Source organism: Halichoeres trimaculatus, unplaced genomic scaffold, assembly GCF_033239565.1.
Source record: "Halichoeres trimaculatus isolate MK-OKI-2021-1 unplaced genomic scaffold, fHalTri1.1 fHalTri1_scaffold_12, whole genome shotgun sequence".
NCBI classification, from domain to species: Eukaryota; Metazoa; Chordata; class Actinopteri; order Labriformes; family Labridae; genus Halichoeres; species Halichoeres trimaculatus.
In genome coordinates, this window is record NW_027437190.1 from 4951758 (window position 1) to 4976361 (window position 24604).

Genomic DNA, 24604 nt, shown 5'->3' on the forward strand with positions numbered 1-24604 from the left:
AAAAACTGACCTCTTAAATTCTGCTGTGGCTGTACTTCTGTTGTGGTGTTTGCATTCATGTTGTCACTTTTGGAAATCGTCTGACACCTGCCAGCCACCGTATTAATCACATGAGACACACCCATTCCACCCAGGCTATCCTCATTTCACTTAACTGTGATACTACTGACACCAACTGGATGGAGCTCTATTGAATTAGACCACTAAATTCAAATTATACTCTTCAATTCATCATACACTTTTGTTTTTTTGACATTACTTTGAAGAAATCTATTTTCACCTGACGTTAAAGAGTTTTTCCAATATAGTTTTGTGTGAAAAGCCATGTCAAATGTTATATGATAAATGTTATAATGTTTGAAGTTAGCACAGGCCTTGAATACTGTCTATAAATCAGATGCTGACACAGGAACTGCACATGAAGAGAGGGGTTGAGAAAATTATCTCCAATAGTTCAGTGATAAAAACGACTCTAATGTCTTCAGTGAGTGAAAGTAATAAATCTATGAAGGGAGCAGTTTAAAGAGATCCTAGAGACTTGTGGTCTTGTTCTGCAGTAGAATAATTATAGTGCAGAGTGGGATCTGAGACGGCTGCATGTCACCACAGGTAGGTGGAAGTCTTCTCCAGAGACGAGTGAAACATTTAAGTGTGCAGTAAAAAATACTTTAATCAATAAACGACATGTGACATTAAAAAGACTTCAACTTAGAGTCAGGACTGAACTGGAGGAAAACATGTTGGACAGACTTGGAGAGAAAAGCATCTAATCATGTTATTCCAGAGCTTCCGTCTCCAGAGGACCGAGCAGAGGATGGCGAGGGCTCAGAGGAAGCTCACATCATTTCCTGCTGCAAACACCATTAAAGCAGCCACTGTTTGTCTTTCAGGGAAACCAAAGCAGATGGGCTTCATGGTGACGTAGGTTAACTCCTCTTTTGGCTTTTAACAGCGAGCTCAGGGAGTCTTCAGTGGACGTTGTCAGATTTGTGACAGAGTGATGTGTGAGGAGTCCGCTGAGCTCTGGATGGTCAGGATGAAGGCGTCCTCGTTGGAGTAGTGCTGGACCATGTTATCATCCACATTCACCAGGACCCTGGAGACGACAGGCACATGAGGAGGAAGACAGGAGGACTACGGATCACCATTTTCAGTGGGAACAGCTTCATGGATGTCATATTTACAGCACTTCTTCATTAGCCTTTGTTACTCCTTCCCACACCAAACTCACCCCTTTTTGCTCTTTTGGTAAACTTTGTTGATTGTATTTGCAGGCAGGGCATATTTCTCTGAGATCTGTAATAAAAAAAATCTGTATGAACTGACTTATTCATCTATGATTCATCATTAATTGGTTTTAAAGCTTTCAGGCTGAGCTTTGGAGTGAAAGTCATCACTCACAGCGCCCATCAGTGCTCTGAGGGTCGGGGTATGCAGCAGTAAGGCGTCAAACACATCGTCCATCTCCTTTCTCACGTACAGCAGAACTGGGAGTCCAAACAGGTCATAAAAACATTAGTTTGTTTAATCAGTCAAATGGTGAGACAAACAAATCCAAACTGCAAAACTGACCTTTGAACTGGCTCGTTTGGTTGTTTATTACAGTAAAACCAATATCTGCTTCTTTGCCATTAGCCTGAATCTTTTACAAGCCCAAACCCCAAGTAGGGAATGACTCCATCCTATCAAACTGTTTTTCAGGTGTTGTTTTTATTAATCTCATTTAACCAGATTTAAAAACCACAAAGTAACAGCTGGGTGTGTGTTGATATGTGTCTGTTCTGTGCTTCTGTGGAATTCGTGCAGGTTATTCAGCAAGGGGCCAAAATAATCAACATCTCTCCCATGAGTAACACTCTTAGTGTGGATAAGTGCCAAATACAACCCTGTTCCAGAGTAAATGAGCTGTAATAAGAGCTCCTAACCTTTAAGGGTAATGGTTAAGTGACAAATTTATGTGTGTGTATATATATATATATATATATATGTGAGTAAGTGTGTGTTTTTATTGGTGTGTGGATATGGGGGTAACTTGCGTGGTATGTATCATAGACGTTATACAGAGTGCAGTAGAGACTCTGAGGGACTCAAGGAGATTCTGAGAGAGCCAGGTAAAAAAATATAAATATATTATTATTTTCCTCATGTTAATCTCTAATAACTCATGAAAAAGAAACTTTTCAGAAAAAAAGAGGACTTGAACACAACGCAGCCCAACAATATCTCCGTACCGCCACAGCATACAGAGAAGTGAGAAACATTTCTATCAGGTGTTTGTATTTCTTAAAGTTTTGCCACAGCTCATTTGGAATGACTGGGGAGACAGAGTTTGTGACCAGTTTTTGTGGAGACCTCACTTCAAGCCGAGCAATATGACATCCATTTATTTTTACAGTTTGTGGTATGTACGTGTATTTTTTCCTCTGTACAGACCGAGGCAACAAATTTACTGTTAAGGACAATAAAGATCAATCTGTCTGTCTGTCTGTCCGTCTGTCCAGTGCAGAAGGGTGGGCTCTGGTCCTCTGGTGCCCCAGTAGTAGCTTTACATGATTTAGAGCAAAACATGAAAATTTTTCTCTCTGTTGTTTTAGAAAGCCCCTTTTCAGCCTCTGCCTGAAGATTACGGTGCCAACTACAGGCCTTGCATGCCTACAATGGTGTTTTCAGTCCCTCACCATTTCTATGCAAACACAGATTTTTTCACTGTGTTCTTTTTGTTGTTGTTGTTGTTTTGGGGTGACTGTTGTGTGAACTGGGCCTAGTGCTGCGTTCCATTTGTGCTCGGAAGTTGGAATTTCCAGGTCCCGAGTGGGAACGCCCATCTGGAACGCCCCCAAAGGTCAGAATTTCCGACTTCCAAGTTTAGGGGTAAACAGTAAGTAAGCTTCTGTTATATTCTTTTTATTTAAGAATTTCTGTTTAGTGTTTATCCCAATAAATCAGCCGTATATATAGCATTATTCAATGTTTATATACAGAAATACTGCTTTTACAGCAAGTTTTTCTGACTTGGCAACTGGAACGCTGAAGTCGGAGATGGTGTCATCCCCACTCTGGACTTCCCAGTTACGAGTACAAATGAAACGCAGCATTAGGCTCCTGCTCCAAGTACCCCCTTCGCTCTGATTGGCCAGCTCTGTTGGAGCTTGATGTGCAACAACGACCCCAATGTAACAACAACCTGCTGGTTGATAATGTAACAAAAGTAACAAAAGTGCTGAGCCTGAAGTATACAGAAAAATGTTTTTGGATAGTTGTTAAAAACCAGGCTTTAATGAGCTCTCTGGTGACCTGTTGGGGGCAAAGCTTTGGGTAGACCTTGATGTTTGAGGCCCACCCCATCCAATATGTAATGAGCCACTTTGGAGATCCTTATGTGATGACCTAATCATTTTAAAATCTGGTGAAGATCTGTTATTTTCAGAATTATGTGTTTTGATCCAAGGTTCAGGGATTTCTAAAACACATGAGGAGGTTTGAAAATCTGCTCATTAAGTCTGAACATCCAGATTTTCTGTCCTTTTTAAAAACCTAGAGCCCCTCTTTAAAGAAGAGGTTTGTCTAATGAATGAGGACTGTGGGTTTGAACCACAGACCTTCAGAGGAAAGGAAGGACAAGAACCTCTGTTGTCACAAACCTTTTCTCTCCAGCTCCACTTTGGGCTTTTTGGGGAGAGGTGCGCAGACACTTCTCTCTGCTGGATGTGACAATCTCTTCACATGGATAACACTGACACACACAAACACAAACACAAACACAGTTCATGAAGAGAACAGGGCATAATCAGCAGCACTTGAGGTTTTCAGGGTCTGGTGCGGATGTAGTTTATGATTACTGATTCACACAGAAACTGTTATTCATCCCTCATTTGGTAATCTGAGGTGATCACAGTTAAGTCAGCTCACACACCGCAGAGCATCATGCAGCAGTAAAACACACAGGTGTGTAAACAACAGGATGAACTGACCCGTCTCCGCTGACCTCCTCTGTGTTGAACGCAAACACCTGTGAACGGAGTCAAGGGTCGACATGAGGGATACTGCATGACTGAACAATGTGTGTGTGTTTGGTGTGTGTGTGTGTGTGTGTGTGTGTGATCACCTGTCCAGCTCTCTGCAGGTTCCCAAAGTGGGCGTCAGGGATGAAGAGGACTGGCTGTGAGTCCAGGTCCGTCACAGTTTTTAGCAGCGTGTTTTCAGCCCTCTTTATCGGAGTGGTTGGCCCCGAGCTGCCAGTTCTACCTGATCCACAGAGAGTATGAAATCAGCATCTGTTGCCAGGCAACCATTGAAGGTACATAGGTCTCATGAGGTAGGATTTCACTTTGCTTGTTGTCCGGTGTGGTGGTTTAAAATGAGAAGTGCCCTCCAATCTGGACTCAGAGTGTTCAACAGCAGCTCAGAGCTGGAAGCAGCTGATACAGATTCTCCAAACTCCTCATGAAGACGAGTGTTTAAACATCCTGTGCAAGCTGCTCATGCATATGTATACTGAGTTTTATTTCCTACTTCTATCATTTTTTCTTTTTTTTGGTTGATTTTGTAGAATTTCTGTGTTTCTTGCTGTAAACTGCTGTAACATAAGAATTTCCTCCAATCAGGGATCAGCAAAGTTAAACTATATTCTACTGTCTTAACTTTGATTTGGGGATTTTGTGTCAAGCTCACCAAATCAGCTCATACAACACTGGTTTTTTTTTTAGCAAAACCAGGGATTAAAATGATTGATTATAACCTTTCGACTTCTTCCTGAGCTGCTTCTTCTCCTCATCACGAAGCTTTCTCTCAGCGCCCTGTGAAACACACAGCAAAATGTTCAAAACACAAACACCTGATCCACATTTTAGACCTGTTCAAAAATTCTACAAATTCACTTTTTGTACTGTTGTAAGTAGCTTAAAAGTAGCTTAAAATATTCAAAGTAGAGTTTCTAAATGCAAAATGGAGAAATGGAAGTGACACAAAAAAATGAGTAAGCAATTTATTGCAAACGACAATTAAAGGTAAATAGTCTGATCATCAGCTGATCAAAAGTTTTATACTACAGACTTTAAAAAACAAAATCTGCTCTAAAATGTGGATTCAGTCATTTCCTGTCAGGTTTTCTCTCTGTCATGACCTCCTGATGGTAAAGACTAAAAATCTTTCTCTCTTTGAACGTGGTCGATTGTTGAGCTGCATCAGCAAGGCCTCTCACAACACACCATCTCTGCTGAGGTTGGACGCAGTGAGACAGACATTTTGAATTTCTTTAAAGATCCTGAGGGTTAGGTACCAAAAAAGTCCAGAGGTAGACCAAAACTGTGTCAAGACACGGGATGATCCCCAAACTCATATTAAGGCTGTTACTGGAGGAGACTGCAGCCCAGTAACCATCAGACGCCATCTGAGAGAGAAGAGCTTTAAGAACAAAACACGTCTTCAAAGACCTCGTCTCCTTCAACGCCACAAACTCACCGTTTGGACTTTTTCAGAGAGCAGCAAACATGGGACACTGAAAGGAGAAGAAAGTTTGATTCTCTGAGGAGAAAAAACTGAACCTTGACGTCCTGATGGCTTCAACGTTACTGACATGACCAGGAGATCCCACTGGAGATGTTTTCACGGCGGCACAGTGGAGGGGGCGCCATCATGATCTGGGGCTTTTTCCTTCAATGGACCAATGGAGCTTCAGGTTGGTCAGGGGCGTCAAACGGCGGCTGGCTCTGTGGAGATGTTGCAGGGGACCTCCTTCATGACTGAGGGCCCTGGTCTGTGTGGGAATGACTGGGTTTTTCAACAGGACAACGCTGCAGGTCACAATGGGCGCCTGACAAAGGACTTCTTCCAGAGGAATCAGCTCACTCTTTGGACCATCCTGATGTTCCCCTGATCTAAATCACTCTGACAACATTTGGGGATGGATGGAGAGGGACGTTTACAGAAATGGACATCAGGTCCAGACAGTGGATGATCCTCCATGAAGACATCTTCACCACTTGGAGCAACGTTCCCACAGCCTCCTGGAAACACTCACATCAAGCAGGAAGAGATCAACAAGAACGGTGGAGCTCCTCATCACTCACTCCTTTTTTCACACTCTGATTTCTGTTTTAGGGAGTTTCAGGTTGTTTGAGCTGTGGTCTAAAACTTTTAATCAGCTGATGAACAGACTGTTTTGCTTTAACTGTGCAAGACGTTAATTTGTGTTTTTCAACAGGTCTTAAAGTTTTGATCAGGTGTGTATTAGAAGAATGTGATGTAACAGTGATTCGAGTTCCCACAGAGCAGACAGCTGACTGCTCCAACAAGTCGTCCTCACCTTGTCACAGAAGACCTTGATCTGAGTAAAGGCTCTGTGGATGGGCCTGCTGCTGCTGCCGCTGTAGCTGTAGGTGTCTATCTGGATAGTAAGAGGCATCCCCTTCACACCTTTCTGTGAGGAGAAGTCTGTGCTCAGACAGTTCACAGAGATGAGGACCTAGAAAAGGTAAAACAGAGTGAATTTCTGGGGTTCTCTGATCAGAATAATCTCAAGTCCAACAAGAAGAAGTGGATGACTTTTAAAGCTGATGATATCAATCTCAAGCCTTTTCCACTCTTGTGGTGTGTCTGAATCACTCAGTTCACAGAGGACCTGCCACGATCAGCGAGAGGGTCATGAGTCATTTCAGCAGGCACAGTTCACAGGCCAGAGGTAACACCCAGAAACGCAGAGAAGTCCCACCATCACCACCACCGCTCATAGCTCCTTCTGCTCTGTAAACTGACGGATGATTACTGAGGATTTATGGTTTTCCAGTACACTGTGTTTGGCTTACTAAAAGAGGACACACCAGGTGTTCAACAATGTTCAAAACTCTCAAAATAAAACAAATAATTCATCAAGATTTGTTCCAAAGTCTTACAAATATGAAGCAAAGCTCGTAAGCGGTCACCACAAACACCCGTAGACCAACACAAGCATCTGATGAAGTTTCCAGTTTTACAAGAAAAACAGCCTGAGCAACAGGTCGACTGCAGGTAAAGACTCCTCACCGTTACTCCACACATACTTTCCCACTCTGCAGCAGCCCAGCATCATGTCTGGACCTGCTGAGGTGAGAGCTGATTGTTGTAAAAGCCTGGAGCACAAACCAGCCTCCCACACTCCTCTACAAACTCACACCTCCACAGACCTCGGCCATTTCAATTTCCCCCGTAACACTGGTCCCTGCTGCTCACATGTGTGTGTGTCTATGTGTGTGTGTGTGTGTGGTTTGTTGTGGCGTGTGTACTGCATCTGTGAGCGACTCACAAAGTCCTCTTCAGTAAAGAAAAGTTCAGAGAGCAGCGATAAGAAATGAAATCCACTCAAGCGAAGGAAACAAACCCAGAAACAGAGCAGTGCAGCAGGAAGCAGCTCCTCTACATGTTACACTTTATTCCTCATCGCAGTGATGATGATGGTTGTTGCCTGGCAACAGCAAAGCCATTCAACAACAACAACAAAAAAACAGAACTCACTGATTTTTACAGGGAAAAAAAAGACAAAAAAAACACTGACTAATGGCTCATCCGAAGCTGATTGAAAATCCATTATGTTTAAAAACCACTGTTTCCAAACTGCAGAACACAGCAAGAGAAGAGGAGACGGCAGGGACACGTGAGCCTACGCTCTACACCTCAGTCCCAGTAGAGTCCGGTTTCAGACCGGGGCTGGGGAGGGCAACTGAAAAGTCAGGGCCTGATTCAATGAAAAAATCACCAATAAAACACGTTCAAATGAGCCAAAAACACATTTTTTAAATCTTAAAACACTGTAAAGCCTGTTTTTGTTTTTGTTATTTTCATCCTGCCATTCACTCAGAAACTGAAGCTGGGTGTTTTTCAGGGTGATGCTGTAGTATCATCAAACAGGAAAGTGTAGTTTTACACAAACATGACATATTTAACGAAAATAATTAAAAAAAAAAAATTAACAACTTCCCCTGAGACTCTTAGAAGTTTTTCTTTAATTTCAGACCAATGGCAGCCTAAAACAGACTCTCCAGAAACAAAAAACATGACGGTGTCAGCAATCCACTGACATCACTCTCTTACTAAAGGGTACTATGGACAAAAAATTAAAACGTCTTTTTTTCTTAATCAACAAACCAGGCAAATGATGACTAAGGTTTTAAACTGAAGGTAAAAATTAGGGCTGTCACTTTAAAGCTTTAATTAGATTTATTAATTACAACTAGGGGTGCACTGAACACAATTTTCTCACCGATCTTTGAAAAGCCTGATCTGCTGATACCTGTTTGGGCCAACACTGATTTTTTATTCTTTATGTTTTATAACTGACATCATATACCTTTATTTTTCCAATTTTATTTTATTGGAAACCATTGAACAATACCTGTGAAACAATAAAATCTTTACTTTTTAACTTAAAGAACCAATAAAGTGTCCTGAGTTTTAGGTCTCAGAGCAAAAAGCAACATTGGCTGGCTGTCAGACCTTCCTGGAGGTATTTAGGATCAGTTTCATATGTAAGGATGGGCTGATTGCTGATCCCCAAAATTGAGGGAATCAGCACAGATCGATCGCTGCATGTCTAATTACGACGCAAAGTAATGCATTTTAAAAACTAACACAGCTAACTCAGGGGCTGCCAGCCATTTTCAGAGCAACTTGAACGATCTTTGAAGACCCAAATAATATTGTTTTCTCTATGTAAACACCAAAACTACCTAAGAAGAGTGGACTCTCTTCTTTTATGTCTCTCTTCCTGTTTTTGATCCAAAAAACAGGGAAAATGTGTTTTTTTAAGATTTAATCTCTGCGCTCTATCCTTTGCACCTCTCCATGATCTCTGCCGTCTTTTGTCATGATGGCGCCGCTCTTTCTCTCTGAACTACCGCGACACATCCTCATTTGGAGCGTGAGCTGCCTGAACTTTTCTGACTTGCAGCATCTCTCTATGTCTCTGTCATCTCACATCTTTTCCTCATATCCATGCTGAGCTCTCATCCAAAGAGCACGCCGCTCTCACCCACAGTAGGTTAGGAGCAGGATTTTGATCGACAAGCTCTGCCAGACCAGGCCCTGCCTCCCCCGCTGAAAAAAACATAATTTACTTCTTTGGGCAACATCAAAGGCCGCGAACGCGGACATTTCAATATTGGCCATTGATAAAAATGTGGATTTATAAATCTTCTCTTTGTGTATTCATTTAAATAGTCATGCACTACAATTTTGTAATGTCCTAGAATTCAAATTCTTTATTTAGGTAAATATAAGATTAAAATGTGATAAATTCGATTTATTAATTACAAATCCTGTAATTAATAAGATTAATTTATGAATCCCCTGACAGCACTAGTAAAAATATAAAACATTTAGAACTCTGTCCTTTAAACATCTTCTGATACAGGTTTCCTTCCTTACCTTGGCTTCTTCGCTCACATCCCAGGTAAAGGAGACGGCATTGTAGGCGACTTCCTCCACATTCCCAATGGTGCTGCAGGAGTCTTTGTAGTCAGCTGTGTGAATAAAGAATAGGAGAGGTCGGTAAGGGTAAAAATTCTTTTTAATACTACAATGTAAACACACCTTACTCAAGCCGAGTTAAAAACACTTTCAAGAAAAACAAAAAGAAAACAGAGATGTTAGTGGTCAGAATGGTGAAGTTTGTTTCTTGCAGCAAATTCACGTCTGTGTCTGAAGTATTAACGAATACCTCATTATGATATTGTTCCAACAAACACACCTGATCCAGATCTTCAGACAGACTAAACCAAAGTGAACTGCTCAGAAGTGGGGCTGAACACATCATTTCATAACAAGACCATCACATCAACAGTCAAACATTGTGGGGATGGTCAAGTGTCCACCCATGACCTGGATGACAAGCCAAAACTGATGGAACCATGAATTCTGCTCTCTGCCAGAAAGTCCGGATGGAAAATGTCTGATTATTAGAACTGAGACCTCAAGCTCAAGCACACTTTAGTTATGCAGCAGGACAATGATCAGGAGAAAAACACAAGTGGTTCAGGCTCAAAAACCCTCCAACGTGGCTGAATTAAAACAGTTCAGTTAAAAGGAGAGGGCCACAACTGCTCCACAACTGAAAAATAAAATCATTATTTCAAAACTGCAGTAGGAATTCACTCAGGTTATCTTTGTCCCTTTTTAATGTTTTCGGTGAGCTTAAATCTTTAGGTGTTAAAGAAAAGTACAATAAGGTCAAATACTGCCATCAGTGGAAGTTGGAAACTCCATCAATCAACAAATTGGAAAGTTATAACCAAAGTTATAATAGTTAACTAAAACGAAACTAAAAAGGAAAACTAAAATTTAAAATACATTGCATTTAAGTCAAACTAATAAAAACTAGAAAAGAAAACAAAAACGATAAGTAAACTATAACTGTATCTTGTGTTCATAAAACTAACTGAAACTAAATAAAATTATAGACAAAATGTCCTTAGTTATAGTTTTTGACAATATTAATAGCCTTTAGGATTTTAATTAATCCGACACATTTTCCCAACCAATTTTACAACAGTTTTCGGCAGTTGTCAGCACCGTACAGCACCATCATAGCGGCGTATAGGGACGAGCTTGTTTACTGCACTGACTGGCTGTGTGCTGTGCTGCGACCAAACGTAGTGGAGCAATGAATCAGAGCATCTGTAACAGTTTAATTTCATGTGAGTCTGACTTAAATTGTATTTGAGTTTGACTTTATTGTTACACAGTCCAAGTTTCTAATTATTATTATATATAAAGCTCATATTATATTTTTTAATAAAATTTATGTTTATATTATTTTTATTTAATTTATGTTATTTTTGTTATATTAAGTTTATATTATTTTCTTGTGTTTAAGGCAGCAGACAAGAGTTCAGTATCAGCATTAACTGAGCAGTGAGCACTATCTTGGACTTGAAAATAAACAGTACTACAAAATATTTACTCTGACTTTTTTGAATCCTGCACCTGGTTAATAAGGTATGAAAAAACTAAAACTAAACTAAGTGCTTGTTGCAAAAATCAAAACTAAATCAAAACTAGAATGCCTGCTCTAAAACGAATTAAAACTAAACTGTAATGGAAAAAATAATGTCGAAACTAACTAAAACTAAACTAAAATGACAAATCCAAAACTATTATAACCTTGGCTATAACTTATTAAAAAGAGAAGTTAAATTGGTGGATAATTTAAGAGTTATTAAAAAGCCAAACACTAAAACTGGCCGTTGAAAATGGTCGATACAGAGATCAGCGGTTAAAGAGCTCTCAGAGAGCCTGCAGGCTCAGTTAACAGGTAGAAACTGAGATCCATTTCCTCATCATCTGTCCAAATTTGATGAATATTAGAGACATATTTTTTTCCCCAAACTTACAAATTTCTGCCCTGAATGTTTTAATCTCTCTGAAGAAGAACAGATCCAGAAGACTTTGGGTGAAGAGAGCGTGACTGTTTTGCTGTTAGCCCAAAATGTGACAGCCTGTCACAGAGTCCAACAGCCTGCTGTCAGAGACAACTAATAAGGTGTGAATGGTTGGGATGGCCTGATATAGATTCTTTGACTTCCAATCCGATCTGATACCAAACTGATCCCTGTCTCTGATAAATCCAGTACTCCATTGGGTGATTTTGTTGTAAATGACTAATCATATTAGATGTATTGCCGTGAGCCCTGTTGGTACCCCTCACTGTACAAAGGTTGAAAGACGCTGTTTTACTATCGTTGCTTTCCAAAGTAGTCCCACACAGCTGACATGTTGGCAACAAGGTTTGATTTACAGCAGCCGTAGAACACGACGGTGCTGAAAACAGGACAAAACTGAATTGGTCCCGAAATCTGATACTATCTGATCCTCCAAAAATAGCCAAATCTGGCGCCGATACCAATCAGTGTGTTCAATCAGGGACATCCCTAGATATTAGGTGACAAGAAACATCTATATCCATGAAAATATAGATAGTTGTTAGTTTATTTTTTGTTTTTATTTTATCATTATTTGATTTATTTTTAATTGATATTTTGCTTTTTCTTGTTCTTTATATGTGTTTGATTGTTGATGTTTTCTTTATCCTTTTATTTTTACATTGGCTTTGGCAACATGTTTTTCCTAAAAGTTCAAAAATAAATTCATGCAGGTAAAGCATATTTTGAATTTGAATCTGAATTTCTATTAAAAAAAAAAAAACAGGAAGGGTGCACAGACTTTCTCACAGCACTATAGCTGGTTAAGGTGAAGCTAAGTTGAGTTTCTTTAAGCTCCTCCCACAGAAGCAGTTTTCTCCTCAAAGAGCTCCATCGTTGTCTGAGTGTACTGCTAATTCGGCTCTCTCTGACTTTATGCAGACTTTTTTTTTTTTTGCCAGGGCTGAAGAAAACAGTCAGCTCACAGTCAGACAAAGCAAACGTGTTGGTTCTGTCTGTACGCTGTCTTTAACTTTTCTGTTGGTTAAGTTATTCCAAACCTTGAGATCAGAAAATTCTTTACACATTCTTCCCTCTACCAGCTGAAACATGATGTTTCACAAGCAACAATCTGAGATTTTTACTTCTGGAGCTTAAAATGAGTAATTATAAAACCACATTCTGAAATATATTTGAGACAATGTGAGCAGAAGTGATTGTACAGGCAAGAAATGGTCACAGCGTGTGTAACATCTTTACTATGTTCCTTTCAGTTTGTCTTCCCTCACAGGCTGAGGCCTGCCCCTCGCTGCTCCCACAGGATATGGCCTCGGTCCAGGCCCCCACCTATTCCTCCTGTCAACGTTCATGCAAATGCAGACCCACTGGCTGTCTCTTTGAGCTCAGCTGGAGCTGAGGATTGACAGTTATTCAAATCGCTTTCAGCTCAGAATATGTTGCTGGATTGTCCTGGAGGCTCTCCCAGGTTTGGAAACCTGTTAACTGTTTTTTCTTTTTACTACCGCAGTGTTTTTGGAGCTCAGGTTTCAAAACATCCTCAGTTTATTTTGGCCTCTTCCACTCGTAAACCTCCCTGGAACATAAAGGCAGTAAAGCTGCCTGTTAGTGAGGGGGATCTTCATACCAATATCCAGGACTCTCTGTTTCGCAGTGTGCTGCCTCGAGTGCCAGTATTTCCAGTTGTTCAGCTGCTCATCTCTGCATTTGTCTTTTCCAAAGACAACCATGATAACACTCTGCAGGAAGAGACACAGAAACCAGATGTTCCAGAGTTTAAAGAAATCCTTAAAATGAGTAAAAGAACAGATTTTACATCCATAAAAAACAATAATCTCACTTTAAGTAAAATAACAGTTCAATCATTACTGAGCATTCAACATCTGTCTTCTCTCACCTGTACAACACTGTCCTGCTGCAGCTCAGAACCTCCCATGATGCACTGCTTATTGCTGGGTCGGCTCCCATCAGGCCCCCGTGATAGCGTGAGCTCACTCCCCCACCCTCTGGGCTGAAGTGAGGACATCACACTGGGGGCTTTGGACAGAGTCAAAGCATAAAACTGGCCCCGGTTCAGGTAAGCCATGGGTCCACTGCCCTGCCGCGGTCTCTGTGAGAGGCTGGCCTCCAGACAGTACTGGAACCTGGCACTGTCACAGAAACACTAATAAACCACCCTGTAGTAGGGTTGTCACTTCCTTTTCTTACCATTAACACCAAGCTGCTGTTCAGGGACAACCAAATATGTTTGGACACTGAGTCAAATGAAGATAGAAGTTATTTAGCCAGTTATTTAAACCCCTACACCAGTTTCTAATCTACAAAGTGCAAGACTCTCCTCAGCAGCTGTGAGGACTTTCTGGAAAAGCTAGTATTAGTGCAAGCGATAAAGACTCCGCTTCCCACAAGCACTTTTTTGTTCTGCTTATCTTTGTTCAAGACAACGTTTTACCGGATACACTGCAGCAAGATCATTTCATTAATCCACAGTTAGACAGACCTGTTCGCAACGTGACAACAAGCAAACTTTTCAAACTTAGTTTGAAGCATAGTTTTGTAGCAGCTAGGCAACACTCACAGCTTGGTGCTCTTAAACATGTCTGTAATGTGTAACTTTAGTAAATCCTGGTTATGTCCTGCCAGTCATCTACCAATCAGAGCTAACGTAACCTCACTCTTCATTTTATTGATGGACTCTCAAGTTTGAACAGACCACTGCAGAATAACTGCTGACTTTGGGTTGGAATCAACATTAGCACAAACAGATTAGCTCCTGTGTTAGCCTTTAGCTTGTATTTTAACATTTAGCTCGTGCTCTATCTCTCTCCTGTTTATCTTTCTTCTGCTCTTCTGTCCGTTTTCTGTCTGACAGTTAGGCTCCAGTGTCCACCATCACTACAAAACTAATCACAGAAATTGTTTTCAGCAGAGAAAAACACAGATCTGTTCTCTCTACTAAACTTTGTCAGCCGGCGTAGTGTTGTAATTGAGACTTGTACGTGCTGTAGTTCAATCAGTTCCTGTTCAACCTGATGAGGAAGCTAAGAAGTATCATTTATGAATAACCTGTATTGGTGCAGATTATCTCATTTTAAAGCGTGGATTATGATCAGGGGTATATCTAGGAGGGAGACTTTTTCAAGATCACTAAGAAAGTCCTCACAGCCCCTTTAACTGAATGATCAGAAGTTTAGTAGCAAGACTGGATAATAAAAAAACACTCCAGAGGGGCCAAGTCATTGAGAAGGAAAGAGGTTCACCACTCACAGAGAAACTGCACGAGCAAATAGTTCACCAATTTGAGAATGATATTCCTCAGAGTAAAATGAAAATAATCAGTGGATTTCATCTTCTGCAGAACATAATATCATTAATAGGGAAAAGGATCAAAACCAAGACTGGATGAACATGATCTACAGGCTCTCATGATTGACTGCATAAAAACAGACATGACTCTGTAGTGGAGACCACTGCATTAATAAAAACAGACATGAATCTGTAGTGGAGACCACTGCATTAATAACAACAGACATGACTCTGTAGTGGAGATCACTGCATTAATTAAAAAAACATGACTCTGTAGTGGAGATCACTGCATTAATTAAAAAAACATGACTCTGTAGTGGAGATCACTGCAAGGGCTTGATATCCCTTCCGAAAACCATTATCTGTGAACACTATGGCTGGAAGAGTGCTGGATGTTAGGCCTGGTTACACACTACGGACGTGTAACCATGTGGCTAACAGTGAAAAGCAGCAGGCCTCTCTGTTGCAGATTGGGGGATTGAATCCAACCTGGCTATGTGGACTTTATATTAGTAGTTACTGATGATGTCCTAGACATTTATTTACATCATTTTATAATATCTGAGATGCAACTTGAAAACCTCAAATCATTATGTGTTAACATGTCTGAATCTTGTTTCATATTAAACACTTAGCCTCACATGTGTCAGTTTTTGTAACTCACCGTAAAACAGTGTTTCCAGTGGTTGTTTTGGTTGTATGTTAAGCATCTATTTAACAGATGAAAAGACTCTAGCAGAGTGTATGTAACGTGTCATGAGTGTGTATGTTAAACACTGATGTGTGAATTTTAACTCACCTTTGTAGGCTGTACCGCAGTGCATCCACCCCTGAGGAGAGGCCTGTTTTCTGTTAAAAATGACAGAACATGATGAGAACTGTCATCATTTGAGTGAAATGTGTTTTTCCTGGATTTGAAAGAAAAAGATGCACCTCTTCTTCCACAGCATCCTCACACAGGCTGTCCAGGCTGCTCCTCTGCCCGGTCAGAGCCAGCTTAGAGTGGATCTGTTCATAAACTGGCCTGACAGTCTCTTCTTGACAGGAATCTCCAGAACAGGAATCTCTAAAGGAAGTTTGGTACTCTGATTTGACCAGAGCCACAGCCGCCCCGTCTTCACCTTTACCACCTCCTCCCCTGGTGTCCCCTGTGAGGGATGAAGCTCCAAACCTGGAGCCCTGGTCCACTGTTGTGATGCTGTTGTTGAGGGAGAGGTTTACAGGCATTAATCCAAAAGCCTGGGGATGGTGGTCTGACGTCTCTACACTACCACAGCTCCAAGGTTCACCGGAGGAAGAGTCTGAAAGTTTCACAGCACTGGAGGCCTGTCTCCTCTCTCTGGGAACCTGCAGGGTTAAAGGGATTAGATAACTGGTTTAATCTGTGACATGGTTTTAATAAACCATCATCACTGTGACTGCCACACCTTGTAATAGTCATACAGCACTCCCAGAGCTGCAGCACTGTCCTCGTCTCCATTAACACTCATCATGGCCTTTGTAGCAGCCGTCAGCGGATTCTCCAGGTAGCTCCTCCATGCCTCGTCCTCCCTGCTGTAGACTCTGTGAGAGGAGACAGGCGCTTCACCTGGTACCACCACCATCAGCCATTTACTGAGGGGAGGACAGAACAATGGAGTGAGACAAAAAGCCATGATGTTAAAAAACAAACTGTCATTAACAAAATCTCCGTGCCAAGCCACCAGATCTGCCTCAGGCCGTTTCTCACCAAACTTCAGTCTGATCACCCTGCAGGAGACACTCCTGGGACTTCAGAGGGTTAACAGAAGACAGACCTGGAGATCCAATCCCTGATTCACATGAGCTGATTTGAATGTGTCATTTTTGTTGTTCTGCTTTTTTTTTGTGAATGTCTGAGCACATTCAATGTATCTGGGGAGCCCAAAGACAAATGTCCACCTCATTGGACAATATAGACTTATTCTACTCTCTTCTCGTAAATCACTTTTGATTCATAAAAATATTAACTCATACAGGCCTGGATTCAGACCTGTTTCTTCTCATGTTTCATTTTTTTGTGACTCAATTACGAATGGGAGTAATAATTGAATCAGATAGGTTTGGGATTTTTTTGTTAAAGGATTTTTAAACTGTGACTATTTTCTTTAAATATCTTTTTTTTCTCCTATTTTAAATCCTTCATTTTTGTCTTTGTTTGTAAACCGATTTAGAAAAAAGTTACAGCTTTTCTCCAGCAGAGGGCAAAATGTATGGAGCTTTTATTACAGCTAAATTTTTTTGTGTATGTGTAAATGTATCAACAAATGTGTGAAGTGATCCACAGATGTAGAAACAGATTAACGAATGTGTAAAATCTTTTGAAATGTGTGTGCACATCCACAAATGCGTAGACTGATTTGCAGATCATATATAGTTTTAAATGGCTGAAAACTCTGAAAAAAGGGCTGAAAAAAGTGTTTTTCCTTTAAGACCTGAAAATGTACACAAATTATAAATTACAATTAAGACAGGCCTCCCAATTGGCTGTGAATCAGTTTACGCATTTGTGGATTGACTCACACATTTGTGGGTGCATTTACACACACACAATAATTTTGCAACAATATTAGCACCAAAGAAATATTTTTATTTGACTATTTAAAGCTATGGTCTACGATTAGGAAGCTTGGTAATTATTCATAACACACTATACAATATAAAAAGCAAAAAGAACCAAAAAATCTCCATTCAGTACATCAGCTGCAAAAAAAGCATAATAATTGACCAATCCGAGCCGCTGTTCCCGTCATTTTGGGTTTGTGCGTGAGTCCATCCAATCCCATGTCTCCCCTGCTCCTCACCGTCCCACCTCGTCCTTCCCCACTACCTCTCTCACATCAGCTAGCTGCTCGGCTACTGGAGCCGGATAAGACTGAAACCAGGAAGCTGTTACTGTTACCCTCCACAGTGAAGGGAAGAAGGCAGGCTGCGTTTTTCAAATTTGTCTCATCAGCCAACCTGGGTTTCAGATCATAGACCATAGTTTTAATGATCTCATGATGTCAAATCTCTTGAATAAATCCTAAAAGCTGACTCACATGTGATGTGCATTTTTTTTTTTTTTTTTTTTTTTGGGGGGGGGGGGTATGGCTCCTGATAGGGTCTGTAGACATCATCATCATTATTATTCAACTTGGTCTGGTGTTAAAAAAAAAAAGCAGAATTAAAAACACAAAACTTAAGAAATATCAAAAATTTCCAGTTTAAATTGAACCAACACCTCACAAATCGTAAAAGAATCAAAATAGGATATACCCTATCCTCCCAGTCCTACTGACAACAAGTTGTGCACACATGTTTACAGTTTTTGCTTGTGCACACATTAAGTCATGTTTACAAAGTCACAACCTCATTAACTACAAAAACTGCAGTAGAGCCCAGGAAAAAGTCCAATTCTCATAGCTGTTGGCAAGAAAAGACATATCTATGTTCTGTTTTGCAAGTGTTTTGCTGTATATATATCCAGGTCTACAAACCCCATTCTTTAAAAACAGACCTGTATCATGACTTTCACAGAATTGTGACACAATAATCAGCATCCCTCACAGAGGCCATACTGCAGCAAAAACAACACCCAAACATTTTCCCTCCTTTATCTGTCAGAAGGAAGACTGATTCTGAATGTTTAAACTTTCAGTTTCACTGCTCTTCGATGAATAACTGTCAGATACTGGATAATTTAAATAATCCAAATACTATTTTGCTCTGCAGTGATGCATTTAAAGCATTTTTGTAGTGACATAACTTTTTTATAACTCTGAAAACCACATAAGGAATTATTAATTTGAAGGAATAAAGTTAACTGAACGAGTACAGTTGTTCTACCCGGGACAAAGAGATAAAAATGTAGATTGAGAACTTGTAAAAACATGAGTTACACTTTGATTTATGCCAGTGTAGAGAGTTTAAAGAGTTAACACTCACCTGTTCAGGTCCATATTGCCTCTGGGGCTCCCTGCACTTTTCTTGGTCTTCAAGGAGAAACAGGACTTTCTACCTGGAGCAGAAAGTTCGTGTGGGATACTTCAGACCTGGGCGTGAAAGACTCTGGCTTCCTTTGGTTTCTCAGTCCAAACAGGCAGTGAGATCATCTGTAGTCTGATAAAATGTGAACCATGGCTGAATGAAGTCTGAGCTTACAGCAAACTTTAGATTTAGATTCCTAAACTGTTTGGAGGAGCTGTGGGTTTTAGACATGCGTCCTGAGCATCGGGATAAACAAGGAAACGAAAGTGACTTTGCTCATTGGTTAGATGATTGGGCACAGGTGGAGCGCATGTGCTGCCATTGGTGAATGAAAGGGGGAGGGGCTTGTCTGGTACGAGGGAAATGTGAACGCGCTGATTGCAGGTGGAGGTGATGTGCCGTTTTTTAACATATCTCTATTTTAATAGTCCTGTAAAAACATGGACAGCACAGCTGTTTCCTCTAAAGTGAAGCCAAAGATCTGTTAGATCCTCATGACTGGCTGCAGCTGAGGTCTTAAAAAAACAACTCCTCCATTAAAACAGATGAAGCATGGGTCAAAATTAAGAAATTTCAATATACATTTCATATATTTTATCATAGTTACTTTCTGTAAAGTTTCATTCTTATTACACTGATTTCTTTGTAACAATGTGTTTTTCAAAGATGTTATTTAAAGTTAGAAAGAAGGGGTGTGATTCTGCTTCTGCAGTATTCTGCTCCAGTTAAGCAGAGTAGAGGGGGGACAGATTGAAAGAAAATAAAGAACACCAATGCAAAAGTCATTCAACTTTTTATATGAGTGCAGATACAGGAGGATCTACTAGAGTTTCAAAATGCAAAAAAAAAGAAATGGTAGTGAGACAAAAAATATGAGTAAGCATTTTATTGTAAACAATAATTAACATGAAACAGTCTGTTCATCAGCTGATCAAAAGTTTCAGACCACAGCTCAAAAAAAAAAGAATCTCCCCTAAAATAGAAATCAGAGTGTGAAAAAAGGAGAGAGTGATGAGGAGCTCCACCGTTCTTGTTGATCTCTTCCTGCTTGATGTGAGTGTTTCCAGGAGGCTGTGGGAACGTTGCTCCAAGTGGTGAAGATGTCTTCATGGAGGATCCTCCACTGTCTGGACCTGATGTCCATTTCTGTAAACGTCCCTCTCCATCCATCCCCAAATGTTGTCAGAGTGATTTAGATCAGGGGAACATCAGGATGGTCCAAAGAGTGAGCTGATTCCTCTGGAAGAAGTCCTTTGTCAGGCGCCCATTGTGACCTGCAGCGTTGTCCTGTTGAAAAACCCAGTCATTCCCACACAGACCAGGGCCCTCAGTCATGAAGGAGGCCCCCTGCAACATCTCCACAGAGCCAGCCGCCGTTTGACGCCCCTGACCAACCTGAAGCTCCATTGGTCCATTGAAGGAAAAAGCCCCAGATCATGATGGCGCCCCCTCCACTGTGCCACTCTTTTTTTTATGTTATTTGATTTATTCATTCATTAATTTATGTCTGCCATTTGTAGTATTTTTGTTTATTTAATGTCCACCTCGTTGGACAATAAAGACTTATTCTACTCTCCTCTTGTAAATCACTTATGATTCATAAAAACATAAACTGACACAGGCCTGGATTCAGGTCTGTTTCTTCTCATGTTTCATGTTTTTGTGACTCCATTAGGGCTGGGAGGAATAATTGATTCAAATAAGTTTTGGGATTTTTTTGTTTTGTTTTATGATCTTTAAATTGTGACGTTTCCTCAAATGTCACATTTTTCCCCAATTTTAAATCCTTCATTTTAGTCTATCATTTTAGATCATGATGACGCCCTCTCCACGGTGCCACTCTTTTCTTTTTTAATTAAATATTTGATTTATTTATTCATTAATTTACGTATGCCATTTGTGGTATTTTTGTTTATTTTTGTTTATTTATTATATTTGATTCATTTATTTGTTTGTTTTGTTTTGTTTTGTTTTTTTTTGTTTTGTTTTGTTTTGTATTTTGCATTTTGAAATTCTACTTAGAACCCTTTTAAGATCCATCACATATTTTTTAATCTGGTCTTTAACTTATGTTCAGGTGTGTATTATCCTATGATCCTGATCTTTGCTGAATTATTTCAGACATGAAGAAATAAAATTAACAATAATTCACCACGACAGGTTTAAACAGGGTGTGGAAAAAATCAGTGAAGGAAAAATGATCAAGTCTATTAAAGTTAGATCCTTCTTGCTATCTGAGGGATATTTTAGGGCTCTAGTGTCTCCTGATGAAGATTTTTAATGCCCAGATGATAACAGGTTATCCACTCTTGTCTGCCACTTTGGATGTAAAAGTAGTCACGAATAACGAAGACATTTTTGAAACATACGTTCCCAACTCCAACCTGGAGCAAGGCGTCATTCATCCTCCTCACCAGCTGGTGGCGGTAATATCCCACAAAGTCATTTACCAGCCGTAGTTTGACACAGCGGAATAAGACGTCACGCCTGACATGAGCAGTGTGAGCAGTGTATGGTGACGATCCGGAGAATAAATACTATTTTCTTTTTATTTACATTTGGTGACCATCTTCAGGAGTACATAGTGTTCACAGGTAAGACACTTAATATTTGGCCTCTCATTGCTCACACGTATCATCAGTTCATTCTCTATTTGAATACAGCTAAACCAGCTTTAGCTTTAGCTTTAGCCAAAGAGGTTTGGATTAACTGTTAAAATCTCCACAGTTCACGAATTGAGAGCAAAGCTATGTTAGTTTACAGTTCAAAAAACGCCCTCACCATAAGCCAGCTGAATTTGGTTGACTTATTCGTGTGTGTCAGTGGCCTGTTCACTTTGGCTAAGGTTAGATCGGGTCACGGTGTGATCAACATGCACTATTAACCATTAGTGTGCTGCCTTTACAGTCAGTGATCGTGAGGCTAGCGAAGTGAAAAGAGCTTTGTAGACGTGTAATATAATTATCATTAATTACTTTAGATAAAATCAGAGTAAGGGGAAAAAAAGCACTGCAGAACAACAGGCCTGGTATGAACAATAATGTGAAAAATAGATATTAGTCCTCTCTTCTGTGAATCTCTCTGCAATCTCCCCAAATGTTGAAATATATCAACATGTGGATTGCGTTTTTTTTAACGAAATGAAAAAGAAACACTGTGTAAACATATATGTAAATAATTAATGTAAAAATTCTTATTTTTCTCCCATTAGTAACAAAACACAAACTAAAGTGCAGAAACATAAATGAAGTTTTGGTTCAACCAGTGACATATTTAAGCGTATGGATTGCATTTTAATTTAAAAAGAAAAAGGAGCACAGTTGTTGGTGAGAGTATCAAACCATACAGAATAAATTGAACAAGGGTACACCTCTGCCAGCCACAGTCATTCTACTGGAGCTCTGTAGCTCACAGGGATTTTTGCAAGAAAAACCTGCATTTTGACCTTTGCTGGTTTTATGGAAGAACTTGTACAATGATGAAAGTTACAATGTTTCCTCCATGTCTGTGTACATGAATTTTCTTTTTTTTAAATTGCTGCCTTTGCTATTTGAAAATTGTGTTCTATTACATTGCGATGTCAGTTTCAATTGGATTAATTGTTTAGCTCTACAAGAAATCTGAGCAGTTTAAATCTAACCTGGTGTAATTATCCTAATTTCTTCTGTGTTAGACATATACTCCCTTTTTTTCTAATGTAACTTTTTACAAGTTTGATCTTTTAAAGTCAGTCATTAAATTTATAACAGGGTCGGTCTTTCTTTCTTTATGTCCAGCATCAGCTATGGCCCGTGGGCACCAGAAGTTCCAGTCCCAGCAGAAGAACGCCAAAAAGCAGGCAGACATCAAGAAGAGCAAAGGCCATGATCAGAAGGCAGCAGCTAAGGCTGCTTTGGTGTACACCTGTGCTGTGTGTCGGGTATGTAAAATACAGTGAATGGCTATACCTTCATGGTATCACTCAACTGTGATAACCATGTATAAAGTAAACTGACATGTAAATTCTTGTCCAGTCCCTTTGTCCATATTTTATACACATCATTCACTCTCTGTCGTTATGTGATCAAACCTTTAATTTTTTTTCTTGTGTACACTTTCTCAGACGCAAATGCCTGATCCCAAGACCTTCAAGCAGCACTTTGAAAGCAAACATCCAAAGTCCCCAATGCCACCAGAACTGGAGGGTGTAGAGGCGTAATAAAATCATCCTCCTCTCATAAGAGACATAATAAGACTTTGAAACTGATTCAGGACAAGCCTCTACGTCTTTCAATGTTGCTTTGTTCAGTCCTCATGCTGCCTAATTTGATTTCGTATAGATACTTAATGCAGAGATTGCTTCCTTGTGGTCTTGTTTTACGGATTTTAATTTTTAGACCGCTACTTTCTCATGACAGTTTGATGTGACGATGAATTCAAGGTGAGACACAGCAAATAGCTGCCCTGGCTCTGTCAGCATGAGAACTGGATACATTTCACTGTCTGTGTGTAACGTTAATGTCTGATCATTTCAAATTGTAATGCACATTAGACCTGCTTGTCAGTGTGCTTTTGATGGAAACAACAACCTCAGGGGTCCAACACAGGGCACGATAAATTTAGAAGACAACTAAAGAGATTGGCATGAGTTCATCCAAGCAAAGAGTCAACACTAAGATAATGATCATCGTAATTTTGTTGCTGAAAAACATGAAAACAGTTTGTTTGAAGGCTTCGGAAAATGTGACAAGGGAGAGGTTAAATTTAGATTTACTCCCAGTCTCTCTGTCTGTTTCCTTTTCTCCACAATTAAAACAACCTTGAATTTAGAAATAAATTCATGTTTGATAGTTGACTGAGGCTTTATACATACTCATTCTTGGCTATGGAAACTGTAGGTTGTATTTTCCCTCAGAATATTGTGAAATGTGTGTAGTTCAAGCCTACTTTGCAACTCTGTCAAATTCAGCAGTTATAAAAATGGCGAATGATGGCACTGACCCACTTTTTTTCTTTTGGAGTAATCTTATGACCTCATTCAGTTTGAAACCTTTTACCTTGTTTGAAGAGGTCGAATGAGCGACCGAAGGAAAAAAAAAATACAGGTTTGCACTGTGTGAAAGTTAACACTGTTCCCGTCCTCCCAGTGAGTCATTTGTAATAAGAAGCTTGTAACATTATTTTGTGTGGTTTCATAATAATTGTTTATCAATGAATTGCTACATCACTTCTGTGGTTTGCTGGTAACCTGTCTCACACTGTCATCTTGAGGGCAGATTGAAAAAGAGTCTGGAGTGGAGTCTCGTCACTGTTCAGCAGTATGTCCTCATGTTGATACAGAAGTGTTTTTATAATTAGAGCCCTTACATTTCACTGTAAGTTAGTCTTAGTTTATACTTTTATATCAGAATCAGTTACTTTGTCATTAAAGCATGCTAACAGTAAGAAAATTAATTTATACGGCAAAGTGTTTTTGATGTATTTTGACCGACTGGTCATTAACCACAGACACATTTACCACTGTGCTCGAGTCTGGACAGACAACCTGCCATGTTTTTACGTTTATATGATCATATCTATTCACATCATGTCAAATATATTCTTTTAATAAAGCTGTTGGTTTTGTAAGAAAGCAAACAATGTTTCTTCTTTTCCTATTAATGCTTTTGTAATTGTTTGGGTATTTTTTTTTTTTTTGATTGGGGGTATGTGAATGAAAAAGTGAATGTTGTTCAGCGCCCATTAAAAAAACACTACTAAAATATTCGACTTAAGTACAAGTACAGTTACTTTGATGACATGTTACTGAAGCAGAATTAAAAGTAGCAATCTACAAATCTACTCCAGTCAAAGTAAACGGTCCTCTCTTTAAACTAAGACCAGAATCATTGTTTTTCGAATCAGGGGTGTGTACTCTAAATAATGTC

At 39.8% G+C, this 24604-nt stretch overlaps 2 protein-coding genes across 2 annotated transcripts; one reads left to right on the forward strand and one right to left on the reverse strand.

Moving 5' to 3' along the window:
* Positions 1–657: 657 nt before the first annotated feature.
* On the reverse strand, positions 658–18985 carry LOC141800798 (grainyhead-like protein 2 homolog). The gene is made up of 15 exons (XM_074683591.1): positions 18657–18985; positions 16139–16325; positions 15645–16058; positions 15511–15560; positions 13303–13555; positions 13033–13144; positions 9397–9491; positions 6305–6463; positions 4739–4796; positions 4106–4245; positions 3972–4009; positions 3642–3733; positions 1402–1487; positions 1232–1296; positions 658–1096 (listed from the first exon to the last, which is right to left on the reverse strand). Exons 1-15 carry the CDS (start codon positions 18668–18670, stop codon positions 982–984), a joined length of 1878 nt encoding a protein of 625 aa, XP_074539692.1. The 5' UTR covers positions 18671–18985; the 3' UTR covers positions 658–981.
* Positions 18986–21133: 2148 nt separating this feature from the next.
* LOC141800826 (zinc finger protein 706-like) lies at positions 21134–24289 on the forward strand. Its single transcript, XM_074683635.1, has 3 exons — positions 21134–21292; positions 22475–22617; positions 22801–24289. Exons 1-3 carry the CDS (start codon positions 21211–21213, stop codon positions 22894–22896), a joined length of 321 nt encoding a protein of 106 aa, XP_074539736.1. The 5' UTR covers positions 21134–21210; the 3' UTR covers positions 22897–24289.
* The last annotated feature ends 315 nt before the right edge of the window (positions 24290–24604 follow it).